General features: G+C 52.8%; 1 protein-coding gene across 1 annotated transcript in view; it reads left to right on the forward strand.

Moving 5' to 3' along the window:
- FIBCD1 (fibrinogen C domain containing 1) overlaps window positions 1-18,377 on the forward strand; it is a 37,312-nt gene that overhangs the window by 9,184 nt on the left and 9,751 nt on the right. The window contains exons 2-4 of the mRNA XM_042781449.1: window positions 1,112-1,591; window positions 6,516-6,675; window positions 7,378-7,514. Of these exons, the coding sequence (XP_042637383.1) occupies window positions 1,112-1,591; window positions 6,516-6,675; window positions 7,378-7,514 (777 nt within the window). The remainder of the gene's footprint in view (window positions 1-1,111; window positions 1,592-6,515; window positions 6,676-7,377; window positions 7,515-18,377) is intronic.

Genomic DNA, 18,377 nt, shown 5'->3' on the forward strand with positions numbered 1-18,377 from the left:
GGGGAGCGAGGAAGGTGCTGGGGCAGCCATACTGTGCCCACGAGACGGGAAAGCCAGCTGAGGCTGCCAGGGACCCCTAGAATGTGGATGCCTAGGTTGGAAGGGACCTTCAGTGATGGGCACTCACTACCCCCAAGACACTTGACAAGGCACTCTGACAGCATGACGTTTTTTTAACATAGTCACTGTTCCTGATCTCCCTCCTGAGTTCAAATGGCAGCTACTCATGGGATCTCAATAACCCGGAGAGGTGGGTGTCATTATAGCCTCCATTTTACAGGGGAGAAAACTGAGACTCAGAGAGGCGAGGGATCTCACCTGAGGTCACACAGGCAGAAATGGCAGAGTCTTCACCTCCAGCTATTATCAGACCTGAAAGGGCCCCAGGGATAGCACTAAACTCATGCCCACCTCCCGCCCACCCTCGGAGTACCCTGGCCTCTCCCTGGCTTCCTCCAGCCCTCAGCTCCTGCAAGCCTAGGGCCCCACCCTGTACAGAGCACCTGACGCCCCTGGCCACCTAAGCACATCATGGGTGCATGCCATGTCTCCCCGGCAAGTCCCCAGTCCTGAGTGAGACGCTGTGTCTGCAGTTTGTGTCTCCTCCCCAGTGTCTATGGATGGCAGGAGCCAGAGATGACAAAAGGGAAGGGAGGGAAAGGGCCATTGTGTCCACACTGTGCAGGGCACATGGCACAAGGCAGGGGCAGCGACAGGCAGGCTGTCTCCCTGTATCTCTCACTCACTGTATTTCGCTTTCTCCCTGGTCTCTCTCTCCCCTCTGAGTCTCCGTTTCCTCCTTCCCCCTCTACCTGTGGTCCCACATCTTATACTTCCTCGTTCTTACTTTATCTATGTGTGTGGCTCTCTCTGTCTCCCTATGGGATTCTCTGTCTCTCATCTCTGCCTGTCTCTATAACTCCCTTCCCCCACCCCCAGGAAGGGGGTCCTCTGAGCTCTGTTTAGGACTCACAAAGGCCAGAGACCCAGCTCTAGGGCTGCCCGCACCTTCCCCACTGGTGAAGCTGAGGCCCAGGCCTACCTCTAATGCTGTGTCCCTTCTCTCCGTCCATCTGTCTGTCTCTGTTTGTGTGTCCTTGCCGGCCCACAGCGGCCGAGCTGTGGCTACGTGCTGTGCACTGTGCTGCTCTCCCTGGCCGTGCTGCTGGCCGTGGCCGTCACAGGGGCTGTGCTCTTCCTGAACCATAACCACACACCGGGCACAGCGCCCCCACCCATCGTCAGCACCGGGCCGGCTGGGCCCAACAGTGCCCTAGTCACCGTGGACAGGGCCGACAGTTCGCACCTCAGCATCCTCATCGACCCACGCTGCCCCGACCTCACTGACGGCTTCACCCGCCTGGAGGGTGCCCAGGCCTCAGTGCTACGGGTGCTGACCGAGCACCAAGCTAGGCCGCGACTGGTGGGTGAGCAAGATCGGGTGCTGCTGGACACGCTGGCTGACCAGCTGCCTCGGCTGCTGGCTCGGGCCTCGGAGCTGCAGGCGGAATGCGTGGGGCTGCGGAAGGACCACAGCACACTGGGCCAGGGGCTCAACGCCCTGCAGAGCGAGCAGGGCCGCCTCATCCAGGTGAGGGCAGGCTGCGCGCCTTGGGGTCTTGGTGGGGGCCGAGGGCTTCTGTCGATGCATGCTGCCCCTGTGCTGGGTACCTGATGTCCACGACCTCACTAAATCCCTAAGTGACTGGGACACTGGGCTGGAGTTATTCCCATTCACAGATGAGCTGATGAGGCCAGAGAGGTAACATCTCTAACCCAAGGCCACACAGCTTCTGGGTAGTAGCACCAGGACTCAAACCCAATTTCTCTCCTGCCGTACAGATGGCCCCAGGGTAGCCAACAGGCCACACCTGACTGTTCTGGCCTGACAGTCAGGGCTGGTGGGGAGACATTCCACACTGCAAGTGGGATGCAAGCGAGGGGAACACTGATTGCCCCATCAGCGGGCAAGCACATTGAGGCCCGAAGAGGAAGTAACTTGCTCAAGGACACATTGACAGCGTGCCAAGTGGCAAGCTCTCTTCCCAGTGTTGTCACTAGGCCAAAGAGCTGCATCCCTCCCCCTTGCTCCCCTAGCCCACTGCCAAGTTGCCCACAGCTTTCAAGACAAGGAGGGACCGACTGAGAGAGCCCAGCTGGACCTTCAGACAGTCCCAAACATCCCCACCCCTACTCCCGAGTCAAGGCAGCGTTCTGGCAAGCATCAGGTGGGTCTAGGTGAAGGGTTTCCAATGTTGGCTCAGAGCCCATACCAGCAAGAAGTTCCCCCTTCATAGAATCAGGGATTTAGGATCATCTCATTTGCCTTGCCCCATTTTCCAGAAGAGAACATAGAGACCCAGATAGGGGTGGCAGTCTTCTCAAGGTCCAGTGGCTAGGTCAGCCTAGAATCCGATCACCCGTCACCCGCCCAGCTTCCAGCCCCACACCCTCACCACTCTGCCTCGGAGCCTTAGGAGGTGGGAGGCAAGCCCTTTGCCCTGCACCCTCGCTCTCGACAGCTCAGCTGCTCCAGCCCCTTCCGCCTCCCCCCACCCCCTACCCAGACACCCGGATGGCCAAGCAATCTGGTCACCCAGCAGCTCGTGAGCAATGGGCTTTCTCCCTCCCTCTGAAAGCTGCAGCTGGAGCAATTACAGTCCTCATCACCCTGTCTGGGTGACTGATGGGAAGGCGGCTTCCCGCTCCCGGGGCAGGGTGGGGGTGTTTAGTTGGCCTTCTCACTGCCCCCTCCATCTTCAACTTCCCCACATATTGTCAAGCAAGGCTCAGGGAGCCCTCCAGATTTTCTGGGTGATCTGAGACCCTCATCTCGCTCTCCCAACGCTCAGCCCCAGGTCAACTCAAGCCTAGCCCACAAATGCTGGCTCTGAAGGCTGAGTGTGTGTGTGGGGGGCAGAGCCTCCGAGTCCCCGCCCCATAATCTCTGAAGAGGCCTGGGGATGGTCTCGAAAGACTAATAGCTTTGCTGGGGCACAGGAGTACTTTGGCTCACCTGATGAATTTACTTCTCAAAAAATGTTTAATTTGACTCTTCTTAGAGACTCAGGATGACTTCAGAGACGATTTGTCTTTGTGTCTCGTTTGGAGGCAGCCATACGTGCCTCCTAACTCCACTTCAAGTTCCCTAGACCCTCAGTTCATTGAGCTCTGGTGGTGCAGTGCCTAAGACATTTAAGTGCTAACCAGAAGGTTGGTGGTTCAAACCCACCAGCTGCTTCACGGAAGGAAGATGGGGCAATCTGCTTCCATAAAGATTTACTGCCTTGGATACCCAGCAGGGGTCGCTGTGAATTGGAATTGGATGGCAGTGGGTTCAGCTGATTGAGACCTGGGCACCCTGGGAAGAATTGCCAGGGATGCTTATTAAAAGTTCCTGGGCTCCATCCCCTGGGTTCTAAATACGGAGAGAGGGCAGGAGCCTGCATTTTAACAACCCCCCCCCCAGCTGATTCATAGATGCACTAACCTTTGAGACCCCTGAGAGTTCAAGTCAGCAGGCCTGGAATCCAGTCCAGGCTGCAGCTATGGGACCTCGGGCAGATCCCATCCCCTCTCTGGGCTGGGTTTTCTCACCTATAAAATGGAGGTAACACAGTACATCCCTGATGAAATGCTGTGAGCACCAGACTGCGTAGGGCTTGGCTAGTATCTGGCATGGGAGAGACACTCACTAGCTATTGTTTCCTGTTTCCTATATTGGAGCTCAGGTGGTGCAGTGGTTAAGGAATTTACCTGCTAACCAAAAAGTCGGTGGTTCAAATGAACCCACCAACTGATCCACAGGAGAAAGATGAGGCAGCCTGCTTCTATAGAGATCTATAGACTTGGAAACCCTATAGGGCAGTTCTACTCTGTCCTTTAGGGTAGCTAGGAGTTGGAATCAACTTGATGGCAGTGGGGTTTTTCTGTTCTTTTTTTATGGTGGAAGTTGTTAACTGAAGTATAGAGCTGTAGGGAGACACCACTTAAAATCCCTTTTACAACATCAGTTTGCTATTTTTTGTCAAGTTAATTCCAACTCATGGCAGCCCCGTTAGTGCCAGGGTAGAGGTGTGCTCATAGGGTTTCGGTGGCTGATTTTTCTGGAAGTAGATCATCAGGCCTTTCTTCTGAGGTGTCCGGGGTGGACTCGAACCTCCAACCTTTTGGTTAGCGGCCAAGCGCACTGACCATTTGCCCCACCCTGAGAATCCCTCCCTTTTATAACAGTCAGGGTGAAAACCATCATTTGCTGAGCCTGCTCGTGTGTTACACTCTTTGTCTCACAATAACCCCAAGAAGTAAGTATGATTATTACCTCATTCTTTGGAGGGACAGACTGGGGCTGCCTTGATTAAGCCTGATACCACAACTCAGAAGTGCCAGAAGCAGCAACTCCGACTTCGCTGCCTCTAAAAACCTCATCAGAGTCCTCTGGCTGCATCTCCGCAGCTCAGCACTCAGGGACTGACTTCTCCATTAATTCAGGTCATGTTTATATGTACATTTTCAAGTTTAATCATTTGCTAGTTTAAACTGAAGTCATTCCTGCCCGTTAGCAAGAAGGGGCCATGCCTGAGTTTCTAGCCTGTATCTCAGACGAGCTCCTCCTCTGTGGCTGAGTTGATTCAGAAGGATGGTTCTCAGGCAAGACAGGTACAGTTGAAACCACTGAGTCATGAGCCCCAGGAGATCTTGGCTGCCCACACCCTGTGGGGCTGGTCTCACCCCCTGCCCACATGCATCCCTCTGCAGGGCTATCCCCAGGGCGTGTCTACAGGACTGAGCGATGAAGCCTGCGGAGGAACCCCCCCCACCTGGCCCACCTCTCCTGGCCCCTCTGTGCACCGCTGCTCCGCCAGGCTCAGCCCACACTGAATCACCTGCTCAGCAGAGGGGAAACTAACAGGGAAACTAAAAGCTTTGCAGGGAACCTGCCTTGGATGAGCTGAGATCTTATTTTGTAAACTGCTAATACGGTGTATTTCTATTTTCCTTCCTTGTAAGGGCTATCATCTGCCCAGTGACAGATCCGATGTGTAAAGACCCAGCCAGCTCCTTACTCATTGGTCAGCCAGCTGCCTATGAACCCTGCCTCCCCCTCCTGCCTCCTGGGGCCCAGAGTGGGGAGACAAGGACCCCAGAAGCCACGGCAGCAGGCATAGCTGAGAGGCCCAGGAGAAAAAGTGCTGCATTTCATGAGAAGAGATGCGTCCCTGTGATGGGTGGGGCCGCAGTGGTATGAGCAATCAGATAGTTAATATTACTGAGCAGGAAGGCTCAAATACATTATCTCAAATTTCTGCCCTGCTCCCTCTAGGACAAAAAGTCTCATTACCCTCGTTTTGGAAGAAAGTGAGGTCTGAAGGGGTTGGGTCACACTCCCAGAATCGTGTGGATAGTGCATGGGGAAAGGGGTTGAAGTCAAAACCCAGACAACCAACACTAGGGTCTGGGTCCATACCACTGCCCCTAGGCCCTATGCTGACCCCACCCTGGACTTGCTGTATAGTGAGTGCAGCACTGGCTTCCGTTTCTGCTGGTCACCCTGGGAAACTGGTCTGAGTCTTGGTCCTGTGCTGTCCTTCACTCTTGGGGACCTCTCCTTCTGGGCCTCAGTTTCCCCATCTGCATCAAGGAGATAGCGACTTAAGTCCTGCCTTCTTACAACAATGTGTGTGTGTGGGGGGGGAGGGCTCTGGTGAAGTTGTGGACATCAGAGAGCCAAGGAAGGTCAAAGTGAAGTTTGCATGGGGATGGCAAGGGAGAGTGGGGTATCCCCATCCTCATTCTTGGGTCCAGCCTGAGCACAGAGGCTATACTAAGGCCCCCAGCCCCTCCCTGAGATTTCAAGTTGTCATCTGTTACGTGCAGGTGATGCACCCTGCCTTCATGACATTGAATGGGGCTCAGAGAGCCTGCAGAGGCCAGGATGCTTTATAGCTTGTAAAGAGCTATATTAGTTTACATAATGATATGAACCTATGGGTCTGGGCACCTCCCCTGTGCTGTCATTGGTTCCCATAGCAATTTATCCAGGGAAGTCACATAAGCCCTGTTCAGAGGAGAGAAGCCACTTGCCAAAAGTCATATGACTGGTAAATGGATGAGTTGGGCTTTGAACTGGGTTTGCTTCATTCCGGGTGCTGTCTCTAGCTGTACTGTAAGCCCCCCACCAGGTTATCCACACCAGGGTTGAAGGGACAGAAATAGCCAAAGAACAGAGCTTAAGGACGGCAGGAGCAACAAGTGCCTGCTGGAGCCACTCTGTCCCCTTTTGCCTGAGCCTTCTGTCCTCTGAGGGCTCATAGTCCCGGACCAGCAGGCTCTGTGAGAACACAGCAGGCCCCTCAGGCCCAGATCCTGGGACTAGAGCAGGGCCAGGGCTACCGACATGCCTGGAGCCCACCTCTGCCTTGGGAAAAGCACAGTTGTACAGGAAGGCGCCCTGGCAGGTGGCATGCTGTGGCCCCTGAGGTCCACTAGAGCATCTGCCCTTCTGTGCCCTGCAGCTTCTCTCTGAGAGCCAAGGGCAAATGGCTCACCTGGTCACCTCCGTCAGCGAGGTCCTGGATGCCCTGCAGAGGGACCGGGGGCTGGGTCGACCCCGAGTCAAGGCTGATCTTCAGAGGGCACCTGCCAGGGGAGCACGGCCCCGGGGCTGCGCCAATGGTGAGTAGAGGGCTGCCTTCCTGGGGACCCTGGTGCCCAGCCCCGGGGAGTGGGAAAGCTGGGGTGAGGGTTTCCCTGTCATGAGACACATAGAGCCCAAACCACAGCTATCCACGTCTTGAACCTCAGCCTCCTTACCCCATGCCACAGCCATGTGTTATTTATTGAGCATTTACTATGAGCTAGGCAGAGCTGAAGGAACTCTAGTGGCATAGTGGTTAAAGCATTTGACTGCTAACCCAAAGGTCACTGGTTCAAACCCACCAGCTACTGCATGGGAGAAAGATGAGGCAGTCAGCTTCTGTAAAGATTGATAGCCTTGGAAACCCTGTGTGGCAGTTCTACTCTGTCTAAAAGGGTCATTACGATTCAACGGTAATGGGGTAGGCAGTGCTGAGCACACTATCTGAGCCCTTGCATTGAACCTTCTCCCAGACCCTACAAGGTGGTATCATGATGCCCAGTTCCCAAACCATTTCTCAGGTAAGAAAAGTAAAGTTCAGAGAGGGTAGTTCACTTATCCAAACTCAAACAGGGAATGGTAGACCCAAGTCGAACCCAGGCCTGCATTCTTGGTCACAAAGACATTGCCAGGTGCACAGACAAGTCAGAGAGATCCAGGGACAGGCTCAGAGGGAGGGGGCTGGGCAGGGACTCAGGAGCCTGGGCCCAGTGGCCCTTGACCAGACTTCCCTGCCTTAGGCTCTCGGCCCCGTGACTGTCTGGATGTACTGCTGAGTGGACAGCAGGAGGATGGCATCTACTCAGTCTTTCCCACCCACTACCCTGCCGGCTTCCAGGTCTACTGCGACATGAGCACTGATGGTGGCGGTTGGACGGTGAGTCTCCCAACTGGTGGCTGCTCAGCCAGACATGGCTTCCTATCTGCCCGGCAGACAGTGGGGACCCTGGAGTGGCCCAGCAGACTGTGCCAATGATTCCAGGATGTTCTGAGCAGCCTCACCCCCATATCGCTCCCTTGGACCGGCTCTGGCCTGGTACCTACCATCCCAACCCCCATAAGCCTGGCCATCATCATCTCCCCCAAAGAACTCTGCAACGGGAAGAGTAAAGGGGTCTGCAAACTGTCTGCAAACTGTCTGCAAAGCATCAGATGTCCCTAGCTGAGGCTTGTGGTCCATACAGTCTCAACAGTCTTTGTGACAACTATGTCACAACTAGTGGGAAGGCAGCCAGAGACAAAACAAACACACAGGCCGGCTATGTTCAGTAACAATGTAGGTCTGGACACTGAAATTGGAATTTCATATAATTTCCATGTGTCATGAAATATTCTTTTGATTTTTGAAAAATCATTTTAAAAAAACCATTAAAATGATTCTTAACTCTCAGACCATATGAAAATAGGCAGTAGGGAGACGATACAGGGTTTCTCTTTGAGGTAATGAAAATGCTCTAAAACTGACTGTGCTGGTCGCTGTGAGAAGCTGTGAATACACTGAAAACCATGGAATTGTAGACTCTAAATGGACGAATTTATGGTATGTGTGTTTGATATCAATAAAGCTATTGAGATAAATAGGTAGCAGGCAAGATTTGGCCTGTGGGACCATAGTTTAAATAGCCCCCTTTGAGAGCTAGAGGAGTCCTGACTGGGACATGAGGAACAGGTGGGCTTATGACCCTCTCCTGGGGTCCAGGCTTGGAGACAGACCTACCACCAACCATCGAGTGACTTTGTGCACATTTTTGAAAGCCCCACGTCCTTTTCTTCAGGCAGGAATAGACCACACTCAGTGCAGGGCTTGAGGAGGGGGCTGATGGGGGCCATTTTTCAGCCTGGCTTGTCCCCTGGCCTGGATCTCCTAAAGCAGTGAACAGTCTGCACCACTGACCCGGGAGGACCCTGTAGGAACTGGTTCTTTAAGGATTCTCAGCTTAATTCACATAATTTCAATTGGACAGACATGTTGAACACCTACTGTGTACTGGGTCCTGGAGAAGTACATAAATGGGGACACCGCAGTCCCAGTTCTTCCAAGAATCTCAGACTCTTCAGGGATTTGGGATAGAGGAAGTCACTGTCATCAGAGATGGGGCAAGATCTGGGCTTCCTGGAGAACGGGGTGTTTCTGATGAGCCTTAGAGGGTGGGTAGGGTTTCCGAGCATGTAGGAAAGAGATGTTTCAGGAAGGGGGAACAAGATAATGAAGGTCTGGGAGTCAGCGGGCAGGACAGTCAGGGGACAGACAGTCCTCTGGGGTATGTGGCACATGGAAGAGATGAGGGTGGAGTTGACAGTATCCCAGGTTATGGGGGTTTGCAGCAGACACTGGAGAGCTATTGAGGGTGTTAGAAAGATGAAAGATGGGATGAGAACTGTGCTTGAGGAAGCGTGGCTGAACTGTGCCTGTCCTAGAGTGGTGAGAGAGAAGAGGAGGAGGCTGTTCACTTGTTCAGCTGACAGGCATTTAATTGGGCCCGTCACTAGAGAGGTTACATACTTGGGCTCCATTATCCCCAGACAGATTGAGGTGTACCTCTCGGGCCTGCTGTGTAACCTTGGGCAAATTACTTAAGTTCTCTGAGCCTTGATTTTCTCAGCTGTGAAATGGGCATACCCACTTATATCAGTGAGAGGTCTGTTGCTTGCAACAGAAAGTAGCAGATTTAAGGAGAAAAGAAATGTGCTGAAGGGAGACTGGGGCACTGAGAAACCAGCTTAGGGCTGCATAGCTGGGACAGAGCTCCCCCAGACCAGGCTATGTGTTGGCCTGATGAGAACCCCACTGCCCCAGTGTTGCTGCTGCTGAGCAGTGGACACTGTTGAACCTGGACCCAAAAACCCCCACTAAGATTGAAGCTGGTGATGGCCTGGGACACAATCTCACTGTTGCTTTTGGAAGGGACTCTGTTCCTGCTTCTTGACTCAATCACTGGGCATTTTCTGAGTGGTGGTCACATGCCTACAACTCTCACTGCAAGGGACTAAATGACTGATGTTTTTAGCAGCTAAAGTGGGAGTGGGCCTCTGTCTCCCACCAGTCCTCAGAAGATGGAGAATTGTCCATAGGAAGGACAGCCAAAAAGACACTCGTCCCCTTTAGAGATCCGTGGGGTTGACTGAGGCTTCCGTTACCAAAGGCTTGCAGAGCTTTAAACACAGGAACTAGTAGCTGTTGGGTAATGATTTATGATAATGAGCCCCACTCTGTGCAAGACACTGGCAACCCAACCATGACCAAGATGTACATGACCCCGCCCTCACTGAGCTCCCACCAAGCGAGAGTCTACGGTGGTCCAGGGAACAGTACACAATCCTCACAGGGGTCATGAAGACATGGGAGCTTGGAGTTCATTTCCTTCCAGAGGTATCCAGGTAGAAGCTTCTCCAGTCTTCCATCCTGACACTTGGAGCGTGAGAAAAGACCAGTAGGATGCATTGCTTTCTCACCAAGCTCCATGTTGACTATTTTTAGCATATTGATTTCCAGAGGAAGAGTTTAACTTCAGATGAAACAAGTGACTGAGAAGAAGAGGGGAGAGGGAAGCCTTGTAAAGAGATTATGTGATGGGATGCAAGGGGTCAGCTTACCCAAGCAGGGCCAAGACATGAGCCAGGAGGGCCGCAGGGGCGAGGTGAGCCAGCAGGGCAAAGTCAGCCATTAGGAACCAGCGAGAGAGCAGACGAGAATCCCCCAAAGACGATAAAGACAGACATATCTCTAAACCTGTCTTCAAACTCCAACTGAGAGCTTTTAAATGTGCTGGATCCGTGTCTGGGGGTTAAAAGCTCTTTTGTTTTCCTAACTCCGAGAGCATCTGAGTTATGGCATTCGCCTCCAGAAACCCCTCGGCGAGCAGAACAGTGTAAACACAATAGCTGGAGCCCAGAAATCAGAGTTAAGGGTTAGGACAGGCTTAATGAAAGACCGAGACGCCAGTCAAGGCCATGCATCTTCCACTTGGATGGACTTGAAACCAATCTCTGGGGAAGTCAATCAGGATTTGGGCTGGGAGGCAGTAATTCTGACGGCTTGGGCTTCAGGGTAGAGAGGAGGCGGCGAGGAACAGCACCTCGCTTGGTCCTGGTGCTCAGACACCTGGATCGGGGGCTCTGGGCCCTGAGCCGCCATGGAAGAAAGGCCATTATTGTCTGAGAAGTGCTTGCACAGCCGATAAATGTTAATATCCATTAGGGCTTCCGTCAGAAGCAATCTTTTCCCGGGTTCCTACCAGGAGCTGTCAGGATCACCGCCCTGCCATACGGAATCTCTCATAAACTCAATTGTTGTTTGGGAGAGAGCGGGCCGCCACCTCTCTGGACCCCAACACCATCCATCCTCATTAGTCCCCATGTCCAAACTGCCAGGCCTCAAGTGCCAACACTAGATCGTCCTCCCTGGCAGACAGGCTGCCCAGCGCTGTGCCCCAGAGACCACTGGACTGCTGGACACCTGTTACCCAGAGAGACTGAGTAGGGAAGGATAGCTGTGAACCTCAGGCAAGCTAGCATCGTGTCCTCCTAAAACAAAAAAATGAAAAACAAACCCTCTGCCATCAAGTCAATTCTTATTTTTAGCAACCCTATAGGACAGAGTAGAACTGCCCCATGTTTCCAAGACTGTAAATTTTCACAGAAGCACCTCGTCTTTCTCAACTTTCTCACACAACACGGCTGGTGGGTTCAGCATAGGAGATTCAACAGAGGATAAGGCAGACCAGTGAGCTCCTAGCCTAGTGGGGAGATAGACAGCCCAATGCTTGGTTAGCAGCTCAATGTTTTAACCACTGTTCCACCAGAGCTCCTACCTATCCTCCTAAGGGATGTTTTATAGTGGTTTTTTTTTTTTCTTTTAAATTTTTATTGTGATTTGGGTGAAAGTTTACAGAGCAAATTCATATTTCATGTAGCAGTTCATAACATTTTGTTTCATGACATTGACCTCAATTCCCCACAATGTAACAGCTCTCTTCCTACTTCTTCCCTGTAGTTACTTCTTCCCTGTGTCCTTCCTTCCCATGCACTCCCCCCGCCCACCCCCAGCTATATCTCCTTGTGCAAACACTGCCCTTCTGGTCTCCCATGATTGATCATTCCAAGGAGTGTATCTACCGGATGTAAATGTTCACCCCTTATGCCTGTCTGTTGTTTGGCTGAAAGCCACAGGAGTGAGTTCAGTTCTAGACTTGAAGAGTAACTAGGGGTCACAGTCTCAGGGGTCTCATCAGGGACCTTTTATTGTTTATTACCACTACCCTGCCTGGCATTACTTTGACCCTCTTCCAGCCCCTGGAGGCCAGCAGAGCAATCTCAGAGAGGGCAAGAGATTTGTCCAAGGTCACCCAGCAAACAGGTATCCAGGCTAGGATAACACCCAGGCCTCCTGAGGTCTGGCCTTGGGTGTGCTGGTAGAATGAACTGTCACATGGCAGGACTCATTTATTTGAGCCTTCTACCACTGAATGTCAACAGTGTGCCCAGCACAGGGGATTGAACAGAGGATAAGGCAGACCAGTGAGCTCCTAGCCTAGTGGGGAGATGGACAGTCAGCTGACAGTTTCCCAGTAGTGTGATGGCTGCAGGGCTGGGAACCATGGGGCCCCATAACCCAGCCTGGGGCAGCCAAGAGAGGCTTCCCAGATGAGCGGGGTCTTACTGCCAAGGGATGTGGCCGAGTGAGATGGGGAAGAGTTTTCCAAGAGAAGGTGTGGCTTGTTCTGGGGCCATGGGTGGTTATGTGCTGCTGGTGAATTAAGTCGGAGGGGGTTTCTGGTCCAGGCGGCAGACAGGGGCTGGGGCGTGGGTGACATAGGCACGTTAGGAGTTAGGCTTTCTCCTGAGGGCAGAGTGGGGTCCTGCTGCCCCTGGATTTCTGCAGAGAGAATGAGACCAGACAGGTGGGGCCAAGGGGTATGGGGGCAGTTCAGGAAGTGTGAATTCTATAGCTTCCTGAATCCTTGCTGCAGAGAGTGGGAGCTGGCACGTGGGAATGGGGCCACATATAGGTCTGTGGGATGAGGAGGCCCCAGGGCTAATGGACAAACACCTAAAGGTGGCCTATTAGCAGCTGTGGCTGCTGATGTTGGCTTAGCTAAAGCCTTCTCTCCACACTCATCAAAGCAGTGGTCCAGGCCCCACAAGTCACATAGCTCATCAAGGCCACCCCAAACTTCACATTCACACCCACACCCACCTCTGGCCCAGGAACGGAGGAGGGAGAAGGGCCTGCTTCACTTGGCAGGAAGCACCCTTGCTTCAAGTAGCAAACACTTGACCCCTGCTTGGCTGTAACCAGGCTGGCATGTAACTATGGGCAAGAGGCTTTCCTTTCCAGGCCCAGCTCGATCACCCACCTGTTTGCATGTTTCCTCATCTATCTCCCAGCCAGAGTGTGAGTTCCATGGGTCAGGGACCACATCATCTCACAGCACTGTAGCCCAGGGATTGGCACAGCCTGGAATACTAGCTAGATGATTTGGGCACCTTTTGGCAGTGTGACATCACCTCTCTAAGCCTTGCTTTTCTCATCTGTAAAATGGGGATAATATAGGGCTGCTTCACAGATGTGGGGAGAGTCTGTGTTGAATGAAGTTGGCCATTTCCACCTCACCACCCACTAGGGATGTATTATCCGATAAGCAGGGTAAGCATGGGCTTACTTGTGCTTACTGATCTGTAGTGAACACTGTCACGTGTTTTTTGCTCATGTGAAATCGTTCTCTACAGATTAGTTAGTAAGCACTAGTAAGCCCATGCTTATCTTGTTTAGTGGGTAATGTGCCTCTGACTGCAGCACAGCCCTGCCCTTGCCGAGACCCTCCCAGGGCGGTAGTGCTGGCACCCGGTCCTAATTGCCAAAGCCGCATAATCACCGGCCAGGGTCACACAGATGGGGTTCATTTCAGCATCTCTACAGCAGGTACTTGTGAGCAAATCAATACACTTTGTGCTGCTGTGCAGCCAGTTGCCTGATGCCTGTGTCCTGAGCCTGCTCCGTGTGGCAGCTCTGCCTGCCGGGCGTTTTATTGTCGTATGGGGTCAGTGGGTTCATAGTCTCCTCTAATTGGCTATGTGCAAGCAAAGCCCTCCTTCCCCTGGCCTCCCTTGGCTCCCTACCTGGGCTCGCCAGGAGGGGAGGCAAAGCCTTCTCTTGCTTGGAAAACATCAAAGGAGACGCCATCAAGTGGAGCCTGGCCAGCCGCTGCTGGAACCAGGCTCAGGGAGATGAAAAGCTCCCCAACCAGGGACCAAGCTGCTGAGGCAGAGGCGGATCTGCAGACGCCACCAGACAGGACCTGGGCTGTCCCTGCTTGGGCTGAGGCTGCAGCTGGTTCTCCTTGTCCTGAGGCTGGGCTGGGAAAGGAGCCTGCCATGATGCCGAGGGCCATGGTGTCCCCACACCGCTGCCTGGCTCCAAGCTTGCTCTGACTCCTCTGTGGTAGTGGTCCTCAGAGCTGTTAGTAATGGCCACCATGACCAGTGACAACACCCCGCGTTTCTTCGCCCGATCCGTGCAGAGAAAGCCAGCCTCCATTGAAAGCAGTTTAGATTTTGCAAACTTTTAGCGTAAACGGGGTAACACATGTGAAGTGCTCAGCCCAGTGCCTGGCACGTGGCTCAGTGTTTGATAAATGGCAGCTCTGATGAGTGTTTGCCAGGAGCCGGCAGGCGTTGGCTGCCAAGCCTGGGCAATGTGGCAGGGCGCCAAGCCTGGGGGTACCATTTTCAGTCAAAAACAAGGAGTGGGCCCAATTTCCTTCTGGACTTGGCAGCTGGTTCTGAAAGGGAAGGAGGGGACGTTGGTTAAACCTACTGTGCGCTGCCCAATTGACTGAACCTTTGGTACATCAGGAGCTGCTGATGGTACCTTTTTTACAGAAGGGAAACTAAGGCTCGAAAGGTTCAGTGACTTGTCCAAGGTCACACAGCCAGTGAGGGGCAAAGCTGGAATTTGAATGCAGTTCTGTTTTTTTCTGGAACCTGTGCCCAGTGGCCTTCAGAAAGCAGTTCCCAGAGGTGTCCAGAAAGGCTTTAAGGAGCCACGGTCTCCCTGGAATACGGTCAGAGCTCGCCTTTGAAGGGCTGCGTTTGCTCACATGTCCAAGTTCTTTGTTCTGGAAAAAAACAAGACTCTGCCTCTGTACAGTCTCCCCCTCCCCTCCCAGAAGTGCCTGCGCAGGAGGCCTGGGAGGCTGGGGTCTGCTGCTACACGGCCGGTGCAGTCCTGCCGGTAACTGGTTTCTTCATCGGTCTAGGAAACATCCCACACACCACCTCCTGAGGACCCTTCTAAGGCAGCAGTGACACCCCTCACCAAGCCACTCCATCTCATAAGGCTGGGACCTACCTGCCCCCCATGTCTTGGGCCTCAACTCCTCTGACCAGCAGGCAAGACCCTGTTCTAACTGCAGTCCACCTTGTGCGTCTCCTCCCAGAAGCCCTCTGGGACCACCCACAGTCAGTCACCCCAGTAGAATGGCTGCTCTTCCTCTCAGTTCCCAGCAAACCCTGTGACAATGGCTGTGACTTTTTGGAGTGTGTACCAGCGTAGTCATTGAATCCTTTTGAAAACTTTATGAGTAAAAGAAACCAAACCTGTTGCCATCAAGTCAATTCCAATTCACAGTGATCCTGTGTCTTACAGAGTAGAACTGCCCCCTGGGATTTCCTTGGCTGTAATCTTTTATGGACGTAGTTCATCGGGCCGGTCTTCCGAGCCCCTGGGTGGGTTTGTACTGCCAACCTTTAGGTTAGCAGCTGATCGAAAACTGCTTGTGCTACTTAATCTCCTTACCTTCTGAGTAACCTCAATCCAAACCCACTGCCATTGAGTGGATTCCAACTCATAGCAACCCTCTAAGGCAGAACAGAGCTATCCCATTGGGTTTCCAAGGCTGTAAGTCTTTATGGAAGCAGACTGCCATATCTGGGTGGGTTCAAAGCAACATCCCTTTGTTTAGCAGCTGAGCACTTAACCATTGCACCACCAGGGCTCCTTTACCTTCTGAGCAGGGGCTGTTTTTATGCCCACTTCGTGAGGAAACCGAGATGCAAAGAGCTAAGGAACATGCCAGCTTGGGGCACTGCTCTGCTGTATGATTAGCTGGTTTGTGTGTCCCTGTGTCTTGGGGCAGGGAGGTTTCTGAGGGCTGGAGTCATCCCTGGGCACCAATCATGCCACCCATTGCCCTCTTGTTTGCAGAAGAGGAAGCCAAGACTCAGACGCCCAGCCTGTTAGCTGGAGTCTTCATAGAACTCAGATCTCCTGGGTGCCAGCCCTTCCTGGGTCCAACTGGCTTAGCCAGTGACTTAGGATCAGGGGGAGCAGTGGGAAGAAAGCTCACAGGGTGGGGAGTGTCATCCATTGCTGCTGAGCCATGGGAGACCCCTCGGCTGCCCTCAGCTTGTGTATTTCTGTATTGTCAGCAGTCCCCTTTTGGCCTTCTCAGGTACTCTCAGTTCTGCACAGGTTGCCTTGTCTCTCCAGGCCTTAGTGTCCCATCTGCTGAATGGGAGTGAAACCCTTCCATCAGGGGCTGTGCTGAGGAAAAGTGTGGCTGTCTGTAAAGCACTGGCCAGTGCCCTCGGTGACCACAGAGCCCAGCTCAGGCACTTAGCTTCTCCACATCCTCTTGGCCCACGGGTCTGTCTGACAAACACGGACGACAGCCGCTGCTTCCTTTGAAGCCACCCAGCACCATCTGCAGAACCATGTGGGCCCAAGGCTTCCTTGGCAGAGCCCCCCTAGCAGGCACTTCGAAGACACACCACCGGGCGGCGGGCGGCTGGCTTTCGAGAAGCTGTACCAGGAGAACACGTGCTGTCTGTCTGCCCACTCGTGGCACCAGCCCAAGAAGGTGGCAGCAGTGGGGACAAGTACTTCTACAGGGAGTGTTTTGCAGTGGAACCCAAGGGAGATGCTTCCAAGAGTGAACATGTTAGCCTCAAAACTCATTTTTTTTTCCTTTTTTTTTGCCTAAGCTAACATTTTGTGGGCAAGACAGAAGGAGGGAGAAGTGGACGCGCTGGCCCTTGCTCGGCCCTCTTTGTATCGTCCTGTCCAGACGGTTGCTGCTCTAATCAAAGGCCTTCCTTCTGGGAGATGTTCTAACATCCAGCATCATGTCCAGCTGGTTTCCCCGAAATCAGAAGGCACAGCTGCAACTCATCTTGGCCTCGGAGTCAGACACAACATACCTACGTGCGTGGGAGCCTCGAAGAACACCCCTGACTCTGGGGACACTGAGGCGTGTGGTACTTGGTCACACTGGGCTGTAATCAGCTGGAGACCAGGGCCAGGGTTTCCAAGTTTTGAGATCCTTGCGTGGTGCCTGGCACACGCCAGCCACTCGGTGTTTGAACCAATGAATAAGGACAGCCTGCCGCAAAAGTCAGCCACGTGGAGTTCAGTGTTTCTCAAACTACAGGTCATGATCCATTGGAAGGTGGTGAAATCAACTTGATGGGTTGTGATCAATGTTATTTTTCAAATAAAATAGAGTAGAATAGAACAAAACAGGAAATATTAAAGGGTGTTCCTTTTAATACCCTTATATGATAAATATTTTTTTAGGAAACTTGTTTCAGATATAAATGTTGTGTGTGATAATGGTGATGAGGTCAATGGTATTTTGACTCTGGGTCATGGAAAAAAGTTTCAAAGTCACTTCTGCACAGCTGTGCCCTGGATGTCACTCAGCCCCTAGTGAGTGGGTTAAAATTGGTGTCCATGTTAGTAAACAATTGCCATGGTTTCTAAATTGGGGTAGAGTCAGGCTATCTCAACAAGAATGTGTATCCTGCTCATTGATTTCAGATGTACTTTCTTGGGTGGAAGGAGCTCTGGTGGCTCTGTGGTTAAAGCTTTGGGCTACTAACCAAAGGTCGGTGGTTTGAACCCACCAGCCGCTCTGTGGGAGAAAGATGAGGTAGTCTGCTTCTGTAAAGATTTATAGCCTTGAAAACCCTGTGAGGGTCACTGTGTGTCAGAATTAATTCAGTGGCAGTGGGTTTGGTTTTGGTTTGGTTTCTTGGGTGGAGGAGAAAGGCAAGGATGCCCGGCAGCCCCTGGGTATGTGCTCACGCCAATAGGTCATGCACCTCCCTTAGCTAGGTCAAGTTCCAGGAAGGATTCAGGAGTCATGCTATGATTGGCACCCAGCTTGGGACTACAGGCTTGGAGGTCAGCTCTTGGCAGAGAGGGCTGAGTAAGGAGACCAGCTCCACACATCAGATGGCCTGGCTAGTGGCAAACACAGGCGTGGACATGGGTAGGAGGACTTTGGTCTTCAGACACTGGTACTGAGGGCAAGTCTAGCCTGTCCTTAGGCTGAAGGCCAGAGGTCTGGGTCTGATCATCCACTTCTCTGCTCACAGCTGCCTGGCTCCAGACCAGTGTTTGAGTTTCTGTCTGCTCACCTGTAAGGGAGCTGGGGGGACAGAGCCTCAGTTCCCAGGGGCAGGGTAAGGATTTGGTAAATAATGTATGCACACAGCGAAGGGGACTCAACTCTGGCAGCTGCTGTGATGGGCTCAGGATCTCTTCGCCCAACTAGCCTGGCCTGAGCTCCTTGGCCTGGAAAGCCCCTCCTGTTGCTTCATTCAGACTCTTCGATTGGGCTGTCTCTGCATGGTACAAACAGCACACTCAGCTGCTAACCAAAAGGTTGGCAGTTCAAGTATGCCCAGAGGTGCCTCAGAAGAAAGGCTGTTGATCTACTTCTGAAAATAATCAGCC

This window comes from Orycteropus afer, unplaced genomic scaffold, assembly GCF_000298275.1.
Source record: "Orycteropus afer afer isolate SDZICR_OR568_19922 unplaced genomic scaffold, OryAfe1.0 scaffold00123, whole genome shotgun sequence".
NCBI lineage: Eukaryota > Metazoa > Chordata > Mammalia > Tubulidentata > Orycteropodidae > Orycteropus > Orycteropus afer.